At 42.7% G+C, this 21,740-nt stretch overlaps 1 protein-coding gene across 1 annotated transcript in view; it reads right to left on the reverse strand.

Annotated features, from left to right (window-relative positions):
• Positions 1–21,740, reverse strand: part of flt4 (fms related receptor tyrosine kinase 4) — a 41,665-nt gene that overhangs the window by 8,578 nt on the left and 11,347 nt on the right. The window contains exons 2-15 of the mRNA XM_071457036.1: positions 17,015–17,111; positions 13,808–14,082; positions 11,394–11,539; positions 11,122–11,287; positions 9,808–9,947; positions 9,562–9,733; positions 8,434–8,551; positions 8,056–8,240; positions 7,265–7,430; positions 3,910–4,045; positions 3,210–3,318; positions 1,859–2,218; positions 1,134–1,280; positions 103–234 (exon numbers count right to left, since the gene is read on the reverse strand). Coding sequence (XP_071313137.1) covers positions 103–234; positions 1,134–1,280; positions 1,859–2,218; positions 3,210–3,318; positions 3,910–4,045; positions 7,265–7,430; positions 8,056–8,240; positions 8,434–8,551; positions 9,562–9,733; positions 9,808–9,947; positions 11,122–11,287; positions 11,394–11,539; positions 13,808–14,082; positions 17,015–17,111 — 2,349 coding nt within the window. The remainder of the gene's footprint in view (positions 1–102; positions 235–1,133; positions 1,281–1,858; positions 2,219–3,209; positions 3,319–3,909; positions 4,046–7,264; positions 7,431–8,055; positions 8,241–8,433; positions 8,552–9,561; positions 9,734–9,807; positions 9,948–11,121; positions 11,288–11,393; positions 11,540–13,807; positions 14,083–17,014; positions 17,112–21,740) is intronic.

Genomic DNA, 21,740 nt, shown 5'->3' on the forward strand with positions numbered 1-21,740 from the left:
GTGCACTTGACAAAGTAAATGTCAACGGTGAATAGATTCAGGTGTTTCAGTGAATGTATGTAACAGTCTGTGTGTGCGCGTGTGTGTGTGTGGCTGTCTCACCGATGACCCTGACGGCGGCTGAGGAGTGAACACATCCACGCTTGTTGCAGGCTTTGCAGGTGTAAAGCCCGGCGTCCTCCTCTCTCACCCGCTGGATACTCAAAGTGCGGTTTGAATCCTGCAGCTGGATCCCTGCGAGGAGGTGACACGTGACGATTAGTGACACACACACACACACACACACACACATACACATACACATGCATATTTCAATGGCAGTGAAACAATGCGCTGTGACTTCTTTACCTCTCACATCATAAAGTCAGCAACATTTTCAACAACACTTCTGCGTTTCTTGTCACACCTCTGGACCTCGCTCATTTATAATCCAGTCCTCCTGCCTCCTGGAGCCGCATGTCCCGACAGCCCCTGTGACTAAACCCTGAGCAACGGCTGTCACTCACACCACCTCCTCAACCCAACCCTTTCCTATCCCCTCATCTCCTTCAGATGTTAAGAAGAGACACACGCTGCGAAAGCTAATGAGCTGCGTCTACCGGCCTGCGGGGTTTTATGCATGCGGGGGTGTGTTTGTGTGTGTGAGTGTGGGCACATGTGCAGCGAAAACATCCACACATGAATTCTTGTCACTGGTTCTGTTTGACACGCTTGTTCGACAATATGCGTGTGTGGGCGGGCTGGTGGGTGGTTGTGCATCTGTGTGTGTCTGTTTCTACCCATATTGGTTTCTACTAGGACTGCCATTTATCATGATGGGAAGTGCAACAGAAAAAGAAAAATGACAACATCTGCCAAAAGTTGTCAGTATCTGAGTAAATATTAGCAAAGCTTATGGTTTCACTGAACACTCACTCTTTAATCTGAGTGCAGCAGTTTCCCTGGGAACTCACCTGAACCTCATGGCAGGATACGAGTTCAGCTAAATTAAAATCCAGAGGGGCTAAACTTTATGAGAAGCTGCTGAGAGAGTGTGTGTGTGTGTGTGTGTGTGTGCGGCTGCTGGGTTGGCAGGTGGGCGGCTGCACTGTTGTGTAAACGTGTGGCTCACCTGCGTAGGTGTGTTCACGCACCTGACATTTGGTGGAGAGGCTGGTTGTCTTTGAACCAGGAGAGGCGGGGCAGAGGTCTGCCCTCCGCGTCGCACTCCATCCGCAGGGACTCGGTCACATTCACCGTCTGGTTGGTGAGGCTGCGCTTGTACCGAGGCGCCTCCAGGGCTACGGAGAGAGGGAGAGGCCCAAAAGAGGGAGAGAATGAGCAGGAGAAGGAAAAAGGAAATCGACACTAGGACTTGTCTGCGGTGCTGTGAACAGTGATAATCAACGAGGACTGTAAATGAACATGATATTTACTGAAGGGTCTTGCAGGATTGAAGAAAGAGAAAAAGTAAAAAAAAAAAAAAAAAACCTATTAGATGTACATCTATGCTCCAAGCACTGATACAAGGCTATAGCACACAACATGAATGAAAAATGGATTTGTTTATGTGTTTCAGCCCTGCAGCGCCTCAGCTCTGTTTTCTATCAGTACATATTGATGCTGTGCAAACACCAGGTATTCTCTCCAGTGTGTGTTGATGTGGGTTAGCGGGCGGCGTGGGCACTTCATTGTGAGTGCATTTATTTTTAAGCCCACAGCATCTCAGCACCAGCCCTACTGCGACCTGTGTGTGTGTGTTTCTGCTGCCAGAGGTTGAGCTTCTCTCTATAATTAGCTGTGGTGAGAGCAGCTAATCTCTACGCCGGGCCATGTGTGTATGTCTGTGTCTGGAGCTTTCACCTCTTTTATCTCTCACCTTTGACAGAGACATATCTGAACAGGCACTGTTTCTCCCCGCTGCGCCTGCTCTGAGCCTCACACACATAATGCCCCTCCTCATGCAGCTGTATGGAGGGGATGGTGAAGTCCAGGACCCAGCTGTTGGAGTGCTCCTGGAAGGAGAGCTGGCCGTCAAGCGCGTTGGCATAGAGGTGCACGCTCCTGCAGTCCAGCTCCTGGGGCTTGCCCTGCTCGTCCTGCAGGGCCTTGGGGTCCAGGCGGTACCACTGCAGCTGCTCGTAGGTGTAATTGTCAGCGCTGCAGCACAGGGACACTTTCTCCTGCTCCAGGGGTTTCTCAGAGGGCTGGACGTCCACACTGAAGCCCTCAGGGATGGCTTTGAAGATATAGACAGGGGCAGGTGAAGCAATCAGGTAACCTTGCAAATCAGAGCTTGTGCCCTGGACATTAATGAAAGTTATTATATGATATATTATAGATAGTTATTATATGTTATATGAGTTGACTCGGGTTGGGTTACACTCCCCCTTACTTCATCCCCTCCCAATATAAGGGAACATATTTTACCAGTGGTAGCTATAGATAGTTTTGGTTTTCTACGATCAGCTTAAGATTAAAAATTGATAGTAGTGGATTTTGTTTGTGGTACTCACAGCATTGGAAAATGACATTTAAAAAATTCAACAGTACCTGGATACCCTGCAGACCAACCTCACTGTGAACAGTTTCTATTTCTTTGGCATGGATGGATAATGAGCCAATGACGGACTACCACAGCTCCCTCCCTGCAGCGCTGGCCACAGTTGTTTCACGTGTTTTTTTCTGATATTTCACATGTTAACCTTAAGTCTAAACTTCTGTTTGTTCGAACAGGGCTATTCTGCTGTCAAACATTTAAATTACTTCACTACGTCGGCTTAAATGTACAATAAAACTCAACATAAGCTCACACTCTGATACTCAATATTAAAGGATCAAGAGAAAGAACAACATGATCAGGACTCCTTTAATTCTGACTGAGCCTGTGACTTACCACTGAGAAATGTTAATAACAGTCACTCAAAACAGGCTTGTGCTTAGGGGTTCTGCCCCCGGGCTTGTAGGAGGCCTGTTCAATAATCCCTTCAAGTTCTTTGGTAGAAAGTAATGTTGCTGCTGAATTTTGTAAATCTGATTTTCCAATGCTGTGAGCACCACATATTAAAGCCTATGCACTTCCGTTGTAATGGCAGGAAGTAGGCAGAAGTCTCACAGACAGATATCTCAACCCTGGGCAAATAAAACCGTTAGAGGTGACCTTGCGGGAGCAAACCCATTCTGTGTGTTCTTACTGAAACACAGGATACAGCCTAGCCCGACACACTTACTGGTCACATAGAAGTAGATCAGCCGCTCATCTTTGCCAACTTTGTTTTCAGCAGAACACTTGTACATGACAGAAACACTGGCATTTCGGATCTGAAGCCTGCTCACTTTCTGTGAGGTGAGAGAAGACGGATGAGACTTTTAATTCATCTGGATGAAAAACATGCATATTTTACAGAGGAAGTACAATCCGCTGTCATGTCATTTTTTCTGAGCTGACACGAACCCAATTTTGTGCTGACAGGCCAACAAAAAGCAAACTCACTCAGGTATGACTGAAAAAAACATCAGGACGTTTGCGTGTGTGATCATTTCCTCTGATGGTTGTGGTTTATAAATGTACAGGCTTGGGGATGTGCACATGTGCCCCCCTTGCATGTGTGTCTGGGTGTGTTTATAACCAGTCTTTACAGGAAGTCTGCAGAGGAAGACTGCTCTAAATATTTCTGCTGTGGAAATGGCTCTTGATTGATAAATTTTGTTATGGAGCTCAGAATTTGGGACGCTTACATAAAAACACCACAGTTCATAGATAAGTCCACTTACGTAAATGTCTTTTCTGGGTTACGTCCTAATCATATTCTGCCATTCTTTTACAGAAATTCAAATCCCATAATCATTTATAATATTACTGATTTTTGAATAGGAACAGGTAGACCTTTCTCAAAGAGCAACAGTAACAATTAAACAGCTGCGATAAACCTTTTGTCGTCCATCCACCTCTTCGTCAGACGTTTCAATAGCCTCAATTTCATTCACTGCATTTTCCGAGTTAATGTCCTGCCAGTTCTGACAGTCTGCGATCCTGTCACTCCGGCCCTTCCTGTCTCTTCGGACCCTGGAGAAAAACACAAACACATTCATGACATCTCCCCTCATTGACATGCACAGCAGAGAGTGGGCAGTGGGGGAGAAGTCAGAAGCCCATCAAACCAGACATCCTGAGGTTTTATGAGAATTTCTTTTCCACACACTGGATTGCATTTCACATCCGAGCATCAGCTTGTATCCTAAAGCCGAGGCAATTATGCTAAGTGTCCTGGCAAGTAATGGAAAAACTACAGTATCAGTTGCTATTATGAAAATCCATAGTGTGAACATCTTACCAGAACTAATGAAACATGAAATGAAATGTTGTGCTGCATTTTCTCCTAAAGGCACTGCTCAGCTATTTTAGATGTTGAGGGTCAATTTCATTTAACTCATAATCTACAAACAGTATGCATACTTCATCAATATACGAATTTATTTACACATACATAAAACTGTTAATTTAAAGAGCACTATGTGAGTAAAATACCTTGTTTTTAGTAAGTTTGTTAACAATGGGTATTTCATTGTTAACAAACATCAGCTTATTGACCGTTTGATGCTATAGTTATTATTATCTGCAGGCAGGTCGGTGATTTGAAAAGGGGTATACATTTTTGGACATAATAGATGTTTTAATGCAAACTCTGATATGTTTATATAAGCCGTGTTTTCAGACTCTTGTGACTCAGTGGGATGGTAGTGTAGGTCTGTCAGTCGCTCCATATCTGTCCCCCACCAAATTTCCTCAGATCAAACTTTTAATTTGTAAAATACTTTGGATTGGGACTCGTTACCAAATGATAGCATATTAACATGCTAAACTCAGACAGGGAACAACGTTATACCTACTAAGCATCAACATATTAGCACTGTAATTGTGAGCTTGTTTACATGTAGACATTAGTGCTGTTGTGCCAAATACACGTTCACGAAGACTCTTACCAATAAGAAAACTTCCTGTGGGAAAGACCATATAACTTCTGTGGTACTAGTCTCTGTTCCTGTGGTGCTTTGCCACATGCTCCTGTGGTAGATTCCTGTGGTGGCTTGTGTCGTATTTTGGGATGCTTACCACAGAACTGTACCTTATGATTTGCGGTACTGTACCATACATTTGGTGGTATTGTATCATACTTTCTGAGGTGTACCACATGCTTATGGTAAATTGCTGTGTGGTATTTGGGGACGTTTATCACAAGATCACATCCCAGGCTCTGTGCTACCATACCTGAGTTAGTTACCTGAGAAAATGCAGTTTGTTCTAAATCTATGGTACAGCACCACAGTTTCTGTGATATGTTACCTCAGAATTTGCTTTACCTGCTTTACCTACTGTACAGTCATACCACACGAATACCACAGGAACTTGTAAGAATTATCTTTCTACCTTTTTTATACACAAAGACTGAACAAATAAAAACAAATCTCAACCAGCCTTGGCAGTGTTAGACAATACTGTAGGGATATAAACTCATGTCTGCAGGCTAAAGATGAAGCTACAGCCAGTAGCCTATTAGCCTAGCACATCAGAAGCTAGCCTAGGCTCTGTCCAAAGGAAACACAATCTGCGTACCAGCACCTCCAGAGATCACTAAGACAGATATCTCGTTTGTTTAATCCATATAAAAACAACAGCATAAAAACAACTTATCATTTTATGGGGGCTTTTATGCCAAAAATATTTTTGGCCTCTTTCCTCGTTGACTAGCTTACTCTCAAGAACGCTGGATGTTTAGAGATTTTTTTTTTTCCCTTTGGAAGGAGCCAGACTAGCTCCCCCAGCTTCCACTCTTTATACTCAGCTAAGCGAGCTGTCTCCTACCTATATAGCGTCATGTTTAGTGTACAAATATGAGCTCTTCTCATCTAGCTCTTAGCAAAAAAGCAAATAGTGTATTTCCCAACTATTTCATTAAAAATAAGTCTCAACATCTTGTGGGGACTTCCTTTTGTCCCCAAATGGGACAAAAGTCCTCACATGTGACATATATATATTTCCATGCAATCTGACTAATACAGACAATGTCCTCGTGTGTGAGAATCTTCACTCTTAGGAAGGTAATTTTTCAAGCTTTGCAGAGAGCTCAGCTGAATTCAGGGTCTTGCTCAAGTACACCTCAGCAGACTTCTGTGACCCGAGACAAATTTATTTTTAAGTCCTACGCTATATTTTTGACTATAAGATTTAAAAAAGGAAATTCAATTTTTATACACCAGAAAAGGTCAACAGTTAGCGCCCATGAAATGTCATATTGGACGTACACGAAACAGAACATGAACTGGACAGCGGGAGCTGAGGTTGAGCCTAACCTGCCACTGTTGTGTGTTTCAGTCTGTACTGTCTATAAGCACAGGGTGGGCGCCTCAGGTCTGCACTCCTTTTGTGCGCCCACATGGAAAGGTCAAGAAAACAGCAATAAATTTAAAGATTAGGCCTTGGAGGAAGATTGAGTAGGCAGGTGAATATTAGGGGTTTTCAGTGGACGTAGCCACACAGCGGGGGCTTAAACAAAGAGGAAGTAACTGAAATCTACTGTATATGACTGTCCACAGAGTCTGTTTTATCATGTTGTGGGATTCAGCAAAGATGAAGGTGAGAATAAGCCCAGGGCGATGCCTGGCAATAAGTGACTGTGTGTGTGTGTCAGTTTATGTGTACAATTAAGCATGTATGTGTGTGATAGGCTATGTAGCACACAGACGAGCTCAAACACACATAGGTGGTTTAGGTTCATTTCTGAGCAAGTAAATCTGTGCTTGCATATGTGTGAGCATCTACGAACACATTATGTGTTTGTCTGTGTATGTTGTAAAGCGAAACTGCTGTGTGAGAGCTGAACCATGGCGGATCAGCCGCAGAGTAACGGGCACATTATCACTGCGCGGGGGAGGAAATCGAACAGACGCACTTTCCTTTCGTCTTCTCTTTCCTCTGTTTACTTCTCCTCCACCCCCCTCCTTATCTTTGCTCTTTTCATCCACCTCCACTTTGCTTTCTTCGCCACCTCTTTCTTCACTGTCTCCTCCCTCTCTTCTTCGCTCTGAGCCAGTGGGTAATTTCACACTGACCTCCTCTTGTTATTTGGTCCTCCCATAACGCTTCACTAACTGCATCCCACTCCTCTCGCTTTTTCTGTCCTGTTCGATCAAACCTTATCTGCTCCCACACTGGTTGCACAGAGTTTCCAAAGATATATCAGTCCTGTGTGTGAGTGTGTGTATATGTGAGAGAAGGTTTTCTTACAGTCTGCTTTGGGTGCTGTTGAGAACACACGGGCCCCAGGCTCTCCACTGCCAGCTGATGTTAGGAGCTGGGAGACCATAGGCGGTGCATGTTAGAGTCTGGCTGCTGCCACTGGGGTAAGGACTGGATGGGTCTGCCACTTCTTTCTCATGAATCTGTGGGGGGACTGGGGAAGAGGAGAGGCATTTAATCCATCCATACAGCCAGTATGTTCACTGGGCAGAACAGGGCAACACCCTTGACTCATTTGTCAAAGGGAGAAAATCATCCTCTTACTCCCATTCACAGCTGTGAGACATTTAAATTCTCTTGGTGTTTAAACTAATTTATGATTTATCATTCATGATACCTTCATGAGCTAATCTATCTTTGCACTCCCTCTGTAATTTGTAAATATGGGCGGTAGCAATACGCTGATGTTCCATCTGCACTATTAGAGGAAGTTGGAGCAGGCCCCACAGCTACTCAGTCTGTCCCCATCAACCACTTGTGCATCTTTGGTTTACTGATGCAGTGTTTCTGCTTTTGCAGTAGTTAAGCTTTTTTCCAGCAAAGAAAAAGATTAAAATTTTCCCCACAGATTCAAACCAACAACAGAACTTCAGATAGACCCTAATTATGCCTTTATGTTTAAAGCCAAGCACTTACCATAATACTTCCATTGTTGTGTTTGAAACAACTTAAAATGCACTGCACTGTATCTTCCTCTCTTTAAGTTTTGTAGCAGGAATGCCAACTGTTGTACATCACAAAACATCTGGTGTTATTATTTAGACCAACAGTGTAGTTACCGTTGACAACAAGCGTGATGTTGAGCCTCCTCTCCAGTGCAGCGGCACTATTTTTCAGCGCCACTGTGTAATTCCCAGAATCCTCCTGACAAACATCCCTAATCTCCAAAGCGTGGTTAAGGTGCATCCTCATTCTTTTCATCTTGAACTCTGGACGCTGGTTTATCAGCTTACCATCTTTATACCTGGACACAAGACACACACACACACACACAAACACACAAACACACACATAAAGCACAGTTACTGCAGCACAGACTACATTCTTGCTGAGGTGTCCTGCCCTTAAATTAATTTGCACATCTCAGCTGTGTGAGGCTTAATTATGCTTTCGGAAATTTGCCCATTAGATTTAATGAATACATAAGAGAGTCTTACCACTGTGTTTCCGGTGTGGGGAAGGCAGACACATTCACTTGTAATTTGAATGACTTCTGGCCAGCAGTTACCTCCACCACTGGTCCAGTTCTGTAGTCGAGGCTGATAAATGGTCTATCTGGAAGGAGAGACATTCACTTGTTCACAAAATGTCAACAAAAACTCTTCAGATCAAACCTGTGCTGTACCTGTACAGTAACTTCAGTTTGTGTGGATATTTCAAAACATTTGACTGTGAGTCTATGCAAAATCTTTCTTTTAGTGAGAAATGACTCATTCTTCTTCATACAAATCAAAAGTTTACGCAATAAAATCACCATTGTTGAATTCAATGCACAGAGGATTAGTAGGTTTGATGGCTGATATTGTTTTATAAAGGATGTTACTAACTTGGCTGCTGACTGTAACACTGTGCTATTGTTACACAAAATTTTAGCATTTGAAAAGTATGCCGTAATTCTTCAGCAAGTTACATAGGCCTGCTTTAATGTGTTTTTAGCTGTGCTAGCTGCATAGCATTCTGTCACCTACTTTGGTCCAGACTGAAATATCTCAACAACTGTTTGATGGATAGCCATGAAATTCATTGCAGATATCCAGGGTTCCCAAAGGATAAATCTTAATGACGTTGGTGATCTTCTGACCTTTCCTCCAGTGCCACCAGCAGGTCAAAGTTTTAACTTATCAAGCAAATTATCATCTACAAATGGGATTGGCAAATAATCATGCTTAGAGGTTCACTGTTCCAAGTTGGTGAATCCTGCTGACTTTACTGATCCCCTGACCCCATATGTGGTTTGGAGTGAAATGTCCCAACTGTTGGATCAATTGCCATGAAATCTGGGTCAGAAATTCACGTTCCACTGAGGAATTGAATTGTAATAACTTCACTTTCCATCTATTGCCATCAGGTAAAAATTTAAATTGTCCAATATTCTTATACCTTCAAAACTAGAGACATTCCCATTATCCTAAGGTGTTCTTTGTGTTTAGTGCTAATTACCTAATGCTAAACGTAACCGATGAATGTGGTAAACATTATACCTTCTTAACATCAGCATGTAAGCCTTTTCATTGTAACCATTTTAGCATCCTGATGTTAGCATTCAGCTCAGTGCTAGTGCTTACCATGAACTATGACTTGAGTTTGTTGGGTGTGTGTTCTGTCCATACTGGTCACGTTGCAGAAGTATGGCCCACTGTCCGTGACATTGACACTGTGGATGGTCAGGATGCTAACAGCCTCTGTGGCATGAGACAGAGCTTCACGATGGGGCTTAGTGTCCACCAAACTGTTGGTCTGGCGAGAGTAAACAGACTGTGAGTATCATAAAACACCCTCTGAAATTCAGATTAACTGCTGTTGCTACATACCTGTTTGCCAGGGTAGGACCACTGAATGTCCACCCCAGCGTTGAACTCCACCAAAGCTGTGCAGTTCAGGGTGAGGGCCTCCCCCACCATCAGCTCTACTGGGTCCTCAGGAAACAGCTTGACATCGTAAACCTGACTTCCTGTCCGGGAAAAAGAAAAAGGGGAGGGAGAAACAGAGGGACAGAGGGAGGGAGACAGTGAGAGAGGTCACGGTGACATTGTCAGCAGTTTTTCCTTCCTTGCCGGACCAGAGGAAATGACTTTCCTTTGGACCAGAGGAGTCATCCCACTATAAAAAAGCTGTCTGTCACAAGTTCACACTGTTTCCATTCATGCGCCAAGGTATATATCGGTGAAGGAAATTAAAATGGAGTACAGTGAAGCCTCAATTACAGATAAGAGAAAAAAGGCAAAGAAAGCTTTGGACACTGGTCTCTGAGATTCAAGCCACCTCTCTCTACAGTTACTAGAAATGACATGGGGTGTTGAAAAAAGAAAACCCAAAAAAAACAAAACAAAACACACATATGCTGGTGATGTCTGTGCAGCAGACTGTGATTGCCTGATTGTTCAAATGCTCCATTACTGTTATAAGTGAAGGCTCGTTCTCAGTTTCTCCTCTGACTGATGCTGCTGTTACTTTTGGCCAGCGGTGGGTATGAGTTTCCTTTCGCTCTCTGAAGTGAGAGGTGAATGATCTCACACAACATAGCAGAGAGCCTGCGGGTCTCTCAGAGTTCACTCCCAGTGAGCGGGAACCTTGACGTAAAATCTTGTCCCCTTCATCTTAGTTTCTTAAATTTTAATTACGCCCTGCCTTCTCTTTTCTTTCTTTTCCCTTAGGTCTGCTAGCATAATAGCATTTCCACACATAAAAAAGGAAGTAGTTGACTTAATGAAATAAAATTATTCAAATTGACACTATTAAAGCTCAGTGAGTTATGGGGACAATGCAGACAGCCTAGCACCGCCTTAGATAAGCGATAAGACACTTTATTGCCATTGTACATTGTACAAAGAAATTCTGTTCGATACTCACAGCATATAAAACAGATAAAAACAGATAGGAACAGACTTAAAACAAGTAAACTAACAGACACGAAACACGTAGGTTAAAAACATTCAATACTAGCAGCTCCAACATTAAAGTGTAACAGAGGAGTGCAGGATGTAAAGTGATTTCCTATCTAATTTCTCACACAGCCTGGAATCTATTATAATAAATATTTGTACTGGGCGTTTGCTGTACCCCTGTGTTTCTAGAGACTGAACCCTTTTAACCTTTGGGGTCAACACAGAAATGATGTGTTTCACCTGTGGTGTGGAGCAGGTAGTTGACAGATTGGTACTCTTTGCCGCCCAGTGTGGCGACACACAAAACTCCGATGAGCATCGATGCACTGTCTATGATTTGTCTGGGAATGGACCAGCCTCTCTTGTTGTCCCATGTCATCCCACTCTGCTCCAGAGGTGATGGATACTGAAATAACACACACACACACACACAGTAATAGCTTGAGATAAAATCCTTAATTAAAGCTTGACAGCTTCGAGTGAGAAGTGAGAAATCTGTTTTGAGTACAAACCGCATGGAGGGTGACGTTCAGGTCGGGCACTGTGACTAGACATGGTATCGTGACGTGTGTGGAGAAGCGCGTGATTAAAATGGTCTCCAGGTCATTTCCATTGCCCTTGCTGGAGCTGCCTCTCCTGAGGAAAGGGTGCTCAGGGTCTGGACGCAGAGGGAAACAGAGAGCCGTTAAAAGGCAACGCTGATGGCAGCTGGGATAATGACAGCTATTACTGAGGTAACTTCATGAACGGACAGACAGATATCTCACAGCCCGATAATGACCCCCAAAGACACACCATACGTGGACTTTATCATGATTATCATGAAATGCAACAGCTCACCCTGTCCCTGCACAGTAAATAGCATTAACAACCGCTATTATATGTCAGCTGAGAAACAGACAGCCCAGGGGTTTAATCCTCCTCTAAATAGTGTGACAATTTCACCCTGAGATGTCCGTTAGTGGAAAATATCTCTCCTGTGTTTCACCTTTAACACCTTGATGTTTCCCTTTTTATTGTCTGTGACTTGCAGCTGCTGTTGCACAAGGCTTTAGGAAACATCTCAGAAGCTGTCACCAATTTACATTACAAATGTTATCACTACAAAACCTTATATTCTCAAAGCATGAGCGCACACTATAATGAAAATGCTTATCTCTCAGGCCTTCCTGTCAATGGCAGCGGATTTTGTACATCAGCAAAGATGTTGTACGACTACAAACTGCTCACTTCTTTCCTTATTTCTTTTTTTGACGTGATAAGCCTCCTATTATTCTCATACTTCAAGCTGCTACAGGGGTGGAGAGGGGTACAAAGTGTCCTATCGAGAGGCTAATATTTCTGCCCTGCGGTGGTCTAAATACAGACAGGTAAGAAATAATACACAACTCCCCACAGTTTAAGCTCTTCACAATAAATCACTGTAGGTATTAGACCGCAATCGGTTTGGAAGAGGAAATGTCCCACCCGGGGCAAGAGGAGTTTGCAGAGCATGAGGGATATAAGCCTTAGTGTGTGTGTATGAGAATGTAGGTGAAAATGTGTGTCAGAGGAAGTGTTTGTATATTTTGCATGTGCCTGTGCATGTGCATGCATGCCAGCGCATTTACAGTACATTCATGCATTTGGGTCGTACTGTACACTCCCGTGTGTTTATAGGATTGTGTGCAGCACAGGCGGGTTAAAGGGTCGATGTCTGCCTGTCTAACTGAACCCACATGCGTCCCCTCTCATCTCCCCACATGCTGGGTCTAATTTATGGCTGTGATTTCATCTGCTTCTGATCAGCCCCCTGGTTAGATCTGTGGAAACTGTTTTGGCACCTTGTCAGAGGGGATAAACAGGCGTTTCACATGAGTGGACTGGACAGCAGGACTCCCCTACATGACAATCATCTGTCTCTCTATCCACTCCTCCTCCTTCTATTTCTCTCCCACAGCCCATGGAGCAAGGCAAGGAGAAGTAAAGAGGCAGCCCTTCAGGCCAAGCTCAGAGCCCTAAAGTCAGCCTAAACAGAGAAAGTAGGAGTGACAGTTCTGAATCCTAATATATGACACACGATGAAACCAGGAGAGGAAAGATCTGTAGCAAAACCCATTTTATTGCGCAGCTGATCAGATTTGAGGCTTTCATAAATAACATGTCAAGCCTCATGAGAGGGAGGACTAAAAGACAGCTCATGCTATATTTCAATCTTCATAAATGAATAACGTATTCTTTCTCTAATTAGATAAGGGAATGAACTGCTCTTTCCTACCTTTATCAAACGCTTTGCATCTCTAATTTCCGAAACATTAATCTTGCCAGCTTCCAGGGTGTTACTGAGGCAAAGTCAACAACCTCCAGTTCTAATAATGCAGGGGTGGCTTTGATATTGAAGTCATATTCAAACAGGAGATCAGTTGCAGTAGGACAGCTATGGTTTTCTTGTGAACCTCCCAAGCAAAAGAGAAACTAAAGACTAAAGGGGCCACATAGCCAAGCCAAAGAGCTGCAGACCAGGGCAGCAGGCAGGAGATGAAAGATGCTCTCTCTAAATACAGAACAAGTTCAGACAGCGAAATGGCCCCACAAACTGCAGACTCACCACAACATAAAATGACTTGTGAATGGAAAAAAAACCTCATAGCTGGAGGTAAGATGTTTTGTCAAAACTGATGATATCCTCTTTATATTTGATATGCACTGGACCCTGACAATTACTTTTAAATGAAATAAGAGAAAGACTGAAGCAGTCCTTCATAATGAATATTTCACGCTGAGCCAGCGAGGTGAAGGAGTTGTTTAAATAGTGTGACTTTTCATTTTCAAGTGTGTTTGTGTCAGCATTAGTGTATGTATGTGTGTGTGTGTGTCTGTGTGTGTGTGTGTGTGTGTGTGTGTGTGTCTGTGTGTGTGTGGGTGGGTTTGTGAGAGTGTGGCTCACCCCTGACAAAGACATAAACGCTGACGGCAGTGGTGCCGTCAATGATGGCCTTGGCATCCTTATAAAAGCAGTGATAGTAGCCCGTGTCTTTGCCCCGTGCCCTGCTCAGGATCAGCCTCTTGCAGTACGGCCTCCCCGGCTGCCCCGGACACTCGCTGACTAAGGCGACCCTCTGCCCGGGGGCCCTGGGGGTCAACAGCTGGGCCTGACGGTCGGTTAGCTCCTGTCCCACCACAGTCTGATCAGGCCAGGTCCAGGCCAGAGTGTGTTGTCCCCTGAGGACACATCCAGTCAAAGGACATGGAACAGATTTGACATTAGTATGAGCGTCAGGATAATAAATCATCACCCACAGGTAATATTAGGAAGGATGGGTTCACATTTTTTCGAGCCCATCTTAAAATAATACCAGATTTTTTTTTAAAACAGACTTGAAAAATGTGAACCTATGCTTTTAACTATTTAAAGTTTATTTTTAAAGAAATCAAATGAAAGGCATTACTCATATAAAAGTTGATACCACAGTGTGTGTGTGTGTGTGTGTGTGTGTGATGCTATAAATTCCTCTGTGTATCCACACATCCCCGTTCGCTTTGTGCTTTGTCACATAAATTCAGTTATGGGGGGGCATGTTAACCTGGAGGCATCTTGAGCGAGACTGAGCGGGATCATAATGGCTGTCTGAAAACTGATAGCTATGCTTTCACCACCTGCCTCTACTATGTACAAATGTTCATGTACAAACATTTGCAGGCAGTGCCAAAATATGAGGACTGGAAATGGGCAATGGAAGAATTTGGTGGGTTATTTTCCAGCCCCTGTGAAAAGCATCTATCTGTCTAGACTGTAAAAAACTGTACATTATGAAGACTAAATTGACTAAAATGAAACTGACACCCTCTCCCACGAGATTCTCCGGACTGGCAAAAATGTGAGGTTTACATGCAAACAATTATTCAAGACCTATGTTGGGAAAAGTCCAAAAGTATCACCAGCTTTCCAAAGACAGCATTTTTTTTTGTGCTGCACAGACAAAATGGTCAATGGAGTGACAGCTTGGCAGCGGACAGCATAGCAGAGATTTCATAAGGATAAAGAGCAGTTATTATGAGCTAATTCATATCTCACATCAACTTGGTTTATATCAGTGCTGGCTTTGTTTTAGAACAAAAAGTCTCTGTGCGTCTTATAGGACATGACGTTTTATTTTAGAAAATGTAGAGCACCACTTTTTTTCTTGTTAACAGAGTTTTCGTGTGTGATTTTCTTTATTCAAACTGAGCGTCTAAGGATAAAGGGTGTCATATGTTGTAGAGACTTTAAAGCCCTCTCAGTAAAACCTGTAATTTTGGGCTTCATAGCTAAAACTCACTATTTTCCATCAGAAACACAAGGCGAAAAAATGCTTTGCAAACTGGACTGAAATTCTTTAATAACAATGAATCACTGATGAAGGAAGTAGTAAAATAACAGTAGCACCCTTTGAAAATACTCGATTACAAGTAAAAGTCTTACATTAAATATGTTATTTCTATTGGCAATAGACTGTATTTTTTTTTTTTTTGCACCATCTTCATTGAGATTGGTTTCACCTTGCAGTTCTGTCTGCCACCAGGTAAGAAACCTCCCGGGAAAAAGAAAGGCTCAGTTTACAGCATAAAGGAAGTGCGTCACTGTGCAACCTGAACAAAAAGAGGACAGGACTTTTATTTTCCCCAGTAGCCATTGGTGGCTTTCTCCAGGTAGAAGAAATGGTGGATGTTGGAACAACCAGCGTCACTGTTGAAACTCTACTCAGCAAAAGAAAAAGAGGTTCGTAGTTGGAGGACGCAAAGAGGGTGAAGACAGAGAGTGGCAGAAACTGAGGTAAAAACAAGAGTGAACCTCGGTCGGGCATTCACTCTATGGAAAGAGCCATGTTTGTTTCAGCCCAGTTTTTACCGTCTCTTTACCAGCCCTCTCTCCAGTCCCAGCAGATAAGACATCTGCTGGGACTGGAGAGAGGGCTGGTGAAGAGACGGTAAAAACTGTCCAGCGGGATTTGTCCCAGTTGTCCCGACGACTTATTAAACCTGTCTTTATCATAGCACTGAGATCAGGGTCTCTAATTTGGGATACTTACAGTTGTCTCCAGCTTTGGACAGTAAAAGCCATGTTGCTAACGCTACTGCTGCCACCCAGAAACAAAGATTGATTCATTGTCCATTTGATAATCTAAGGAGCACATTTTCTGACGGCAGCCTTTCTAAAATGAACAGTTGTGAAAGTTACCATGTTCCTTTATATTTGATTTGGTCTAATTTATATTTGCTCCCCCAGTGCCAAAATTAATACCACTTGGAAATGCTACAGGGGGGGAAAGTTGAACAATGGGTATTGGCTATTGGTGCCTAAAAGTACTTGAAGTATCAAAAGTACTCAATGCCAAAAAATGGCCCCTGTTAGTGTTATGCTTTTGTTCATTAAACATTAAACAGCCTTTTCTTTTGTAGTTGCTTGAGGATGTTTTAACTGATTTTTAACTGTTTCATATGGGGCTGCAACTAATGATTATTTTTATTGTCAAATGATCTGAAAATTAATTTCAATCAGTTAACTGGTCTGTAAAATGTCAGAAAATATCGAGAAATGCCCATCATCATTTTCCAGTGCCCAATGTGACATTTTCAAACTGCTTGTTTTGTTCTTGATTTGTTTCCACTGTAACTTAAGACAAAGAAAAGCAGCAAATTCTCACATTTCAGAAACTGCACCCATACAGTGTTTTGATTTTTGAACTAAAAATAACTCTTATTTTATATACAGCTGGGTAATTCAGTCTATATAACAGTGCATCAAATTTTACAAGCTCATTATAAGTTTTGCATATAACCAATAACTATATCAGTCAAATAATTATACTGAAGTAAAAATGTATTTCTCTCTGATGTCTTGTGTAGTAGAAGTATAAAGTGAAATGAAATGAAAATACTCAAGTTCTCAAGTATTTCAAATGTGTACTTCACTACTTGGTTAAATGTACTTAGTTTTGTGCCACCACTGCAACTTACTGCAAACGAATGATAAAGAGGCCTGATTTTTGTTTTTGCTGCCCACCAATATTGACTTTTTTCACATCATGCACGTACACACTCCCACACTAGAACAGCACACACACACACACACACACACACACACACACACACACACACACACACACACACGTACCTGCATGTAATAGTGAGTGTTTCGTGGACTGGAATCACTAGGTCGCCTCTGGAGCTGTCAAGGATGGGTGGAGTCATAGAAAAGCCAATCACCAGACCTGAGGGAGCAAACACGGCAACTGCATTAGATTCATGTTACACGGGTCAGTCAGGACCTAGTGGATCTGACAGAGCTGCTGGGCAGGCTGTCAACACATCAGGAATCTGAAATCCAACACTACGGCAGCTCAGATAGCACGTTGTTCATTACATTTACAAGCTGTAAGGCGATCTGCGGTAAAGTACTCACACTGAGAACACCCAGACAGAGAAATCATGGCCCACTCATGAGGCGATGTTGCTCTGAGATCCCTGCCTCCTCCTCTGACATAGCCACAAACACCATTGGCCCTTGATTCATTACCAATGCATTTACTTCACATTGACTTCTGCTTGGTTAATACAGCCGGTCTAGAATGTCATTACCTTCCCCGAGTCCCCTCAGGGTGCTATTAGCGCTTAGTCAGACTCCCCACCTACAGTCTATCATATATATAAAAGTGTCACCATGACTTATGCCCCACCTGGATATCATTTGGACTAGCATTAGGGTTCGGGGGGCTTTCTTTGCATTTATTAAAGCAAACGATAACCATCATCATGATCATTTGAAAGCAACGTGTCTAGTATCTAATGTACTGCATGTTTAATAAGGCAGGGAAAACTATTCAAGGACAAACAGAGCAGTGAGCAGTAATATTCAGTGCTTTTCATACCATTAATGAATACGCTCTCTCTTCCACCAACAAAGGAAAGTGTCTGGGGTCAGGTGGCATGTGCAAAGCAGAGCATCAGATGCATATTTTTACACGACTCACACATCTTCAAGCATGTGTAATACAGACAATTGGCTATACAGACAGACTTCAGCACCAGCCGCCGAAAGCAGCAAGAACCATTTCATAACAGTCAGTCACGACCTGCTGCCAATCAAAATCCAGAGCTGTGGACAGCTGCAATTCTTGTACACAAACCTCATTCCTCCAACACATCCTGCTGCCCAGGGAGCACAATAGAGCGCAGTTATTCTAATGTAAATATTTTGTTAATCATGTTTACAGTAAAGGCTGGTCCCAGTGGAGGGGGACTGATCAGTCTGGGTTTCTCTCCAACACTGCGAACAGACAGAAACTCAAAAAGGTACCCTTAACCCTGAGTGGCCAGTCTTGAGTACAGTGAAGTGACAGTAGATACAGTTATTATTATTACACACTTTTACACGGCAAGATCAAAAGGCTTCAATTATATTTGTCCTCCAACCTGTTTTTTTTCCTTCTACTTCAGTTGGAGATTTCCTACATTACCCAGAATGACGTTAAACACCCTCCAAGGAAAAAGAGGAAACTAACTACTTGATTTCAATGAAAAATGAGGGTGAATATAGCTGACCTTTGTTTTACACTGTGGCATGACAATACTCAAGGCCACTTTTCTGCTGCATCGCATCCTGCTTCACCCTACCTTTGATCGAAATCCCGTTTGCTTACTTTTGATATTTGGTTATTTATATCACTGAAAGTGTTTTGTTTTCAATAAAACTGTACCATTAATGAGAAAGAATTCATAAAGATTAAGAAAGATATTTTACCAGTAGCTTTCCACCATTGATGATTTTTTTTACTGTCAAATGTGTTTTATTTAGTTTAGCAGAATAATTTTACATCTTGGGAAATATTCAAATGCTCAATATAAAGCTGCAATCAGCAGGACGTTAGCTTAGCTTAGCAAAAAGACTGGAAATAGGGGGAGACAGCTAGCCTGGCTCTGTCTGGGGGTAAACAGAATGTACTTAGCATTGGTACAAAAAGTGGCTTCCTGGAATAAGCAGATTTCGTTACCTGCAGATAGATCCAGGTTAGCTCCAATCTTCATGCCAAGCTAAGCTAAGCTAACTGGCTCCGGACTGAACCTTCAGAATTACTGTGCAGACTTAAGAGTGGTATCAATATTCTCATTTAACTTCCAGCCACAGAGCAAATAATCATATTTCTCAAAATGATCTCTGCTGTGGATTACAGTTGAGACAACAAAACCATCAAGCAACATCTGTTTCTATCTACAAAATAACACTTGGATGAATGTGGAATAGGACAGCTATTATTGCCATATTGATTCAAAACAATGTGTTGTTGTTAAGTGGGAAGTGGTGGCGGTCCCTTAGTCTTTCCCAGCAGGAATCCTCTCTTCACAGCAGGGGATTCCTTCCCTAAACTTTCAGAGATCCTTAACTCTGCCCCAGAGCACAAGCAAAGTTTCCCCAACATATTGTCTCAGCTCAGATGTGAACGCAACACCAGCTTCAGTCCCATCATCACCCCACCGCAACACAACACAGCTTTGTCCTCACACCTGAAATGCTGTGAAGCCAAACAGTGGGATGTGTCTGAGAAACACACAGGGGCCAATAACAACCCCCAAGAGCTATTTCCCTGTCAGGACCACATTTTTACTACTTTAGGAATAACAGTTTTCCTTCACACATGCTAAGGAAGGAGAGCATTTAGTTAATCTCTTGAGTCCGAGCTCAACAATGGATTAAACGCGCCCCATGACATTGGCAGCTCACAGCGATGAACCCACAGAGAATTATCACGTGACTCTGACGTTGCCCTCAGCTCTACAAAGCTTTTTCGCTTCACTCTCACTGCTGTCATTAGTGCTGAATGCTCTAATAAATTCACTCTCCAGTAGCACCAAACAGACGAAGGTAGCGACAAGCTGGTGAGCACAGCGGAGCATTTAACGGCTACGGTCATTTCTTCAGGAGTTGAGACCAAAAGCAGAGCTAAAAGATGAATGAGTATTTGACTCAAAAAGGTGCTTATGTCAGTGTTGTGTTTACAGCTTGTCGCATTGCCCCAAGCAGAGAAATAAATCAGTACTGATTTAAAAGAGGTTGCCATCATGATGACCTGACGACCAAGTGACCACTGTGGCTGTTTCAATAACGAAGGCAAAAGTTTCAGCGATGTGACTTTAAGGCCCCTAAATGTCTTCAGAGGGACGGCGTGGATGGTTGGATATACAAAGTGAAAGACTTTGACCCTGGGGACCACTGTTTGCATCCCGTTCCCTGCCAACAGTCAATGTTGTGTTCTTTTAACCATGACCACAACCTTTACCTATCCTTAACAAAGTAGTTGTACTTGATTAAACTTAGCAAAACCTTAACCATATGTGAGGCAGATCAGAAAACCTTCATGGGACAGTTTTCAAAGGAACTGAAAAATAATGTCATCCTGTGGAAAAGGGGGAACAGTATCAGAAAATACTTCTATGGATCATTTTAAAGGCAAAGGCAAATGACCTGTTTTGTCATTTCGAATATAAAAATGATGAAGTTTGGCTCCCTCCAGTGAATAAAACACCGTGGCAGAAAGCAATAATCGCCACCGCCACCACAGAAATGACTTTCTCCATTTAAACTTATGCCATCAGAATTATTTGAGTTGAGTTATGATTTTAACAAGGACACCAGTTCTACATAGCCCCACATACACATATATATAGGAAAAATAGGGAAAATGTTCTATAATCCAGAATCCAGTGCACAAGCTGATGTGTGGCGACATGACTTTTCTCTCTGGCAGATGTACAGACTGAGTGATGAGCTCTGAGCTAAAGCTGAACTGTAGCTGAGTCTCAGTGATGGATGCTTCCCTCACAATCTGTTGAGAGATTGCACACACTGACAGACAGAAGGCAAATTGTAAATCTTTTTGAAATGTCACGACTGACTGGCACACCATGAGAGACAAGACATCAAGATGTTGAGGTGTATTTGGGTGGGTGTGTGGGGGGCCTGGATGAGTTACATTTACTATAAAAGGGAAGATTTTACCTTTGGCTATTTGAAATGCTCCAATGTACAGTAAGATTGACTGACATGTCTATCACAGTGCAGCAAGAGTGTCTCACACCAGAGGGCAAAGAAGGCATTACACCCACATGGAGCCAGGCTAAGAGCTCTTTGAAGTCAAGCAGAACATTTCGTAGATCATTCAAACTGATACAATTCATAACAAATATGCCGGTGTACTCTCAGCTCAGTACTCCCGACACGGTCTATTTCCAGGGTGAGATTGAGGCTAATGTGTGCCACATTATTTGTCAAGACTTTGGATCTCTTATACATCACTTGTCATCTCAAGTGGCTGTCTGATAACTGCTGAGGGAGGTGGTGCAAAGTCGTAAGTTAATGTGTGCTGGGTTGCACACATGGCTGCTGGCCAAAACAGCCACCGAGGTCTCGGCTGTTTGGACACAACAGATTGATGAGAGGTGGGAAGAGGGCATTTCTATGCCTTGGATACTGTAGGTGACCCTTGGCCTTGCCGCTCCAGGAGCTGCTGCTTCTTTCCCCGTGTTTCACAATGATGAAAATGTTTGGTGCCAGATGTCAATATCTTCCATATGGATGTGCTATATAATATATACACCATGTTTCCAAACTGTGAGACAACAGATATGGAGGTCTGACAGCCTGTCAGCTACATAAAGACATACATTTGAGAAAATATATAATCCCATTAGCAATTGTTTGCATTCTGTCAAATATAATTAAAAGCACACATTGTTCCAATGTACAGCTATGTGAAGTGAATGCCAAAGAAAACCAAACACGTCAATTCATACAAGTTCATGACTGATAACATATCTTGTCCTGATAATAAACACATTTTCCTGCC

Source organism: Trachinotus anak, unplaced genomic scaffold, assembly GCF_046630095.1.
Source record: "Trachinotus anak isolate AG129_WGS33_773 ecotype Australia unplaced genomic scaffold, CSIRO_AGI_Tana_v1 ptg000021l, whole genome shotgun sequence".
In the NCBI taxonomy this organism is placed as follows: Eukaryota; Metazoa; Chordata; class Actinopteri; order Carangiformes; family Carangidae; genus Trachinotus; species Trachinotus anak.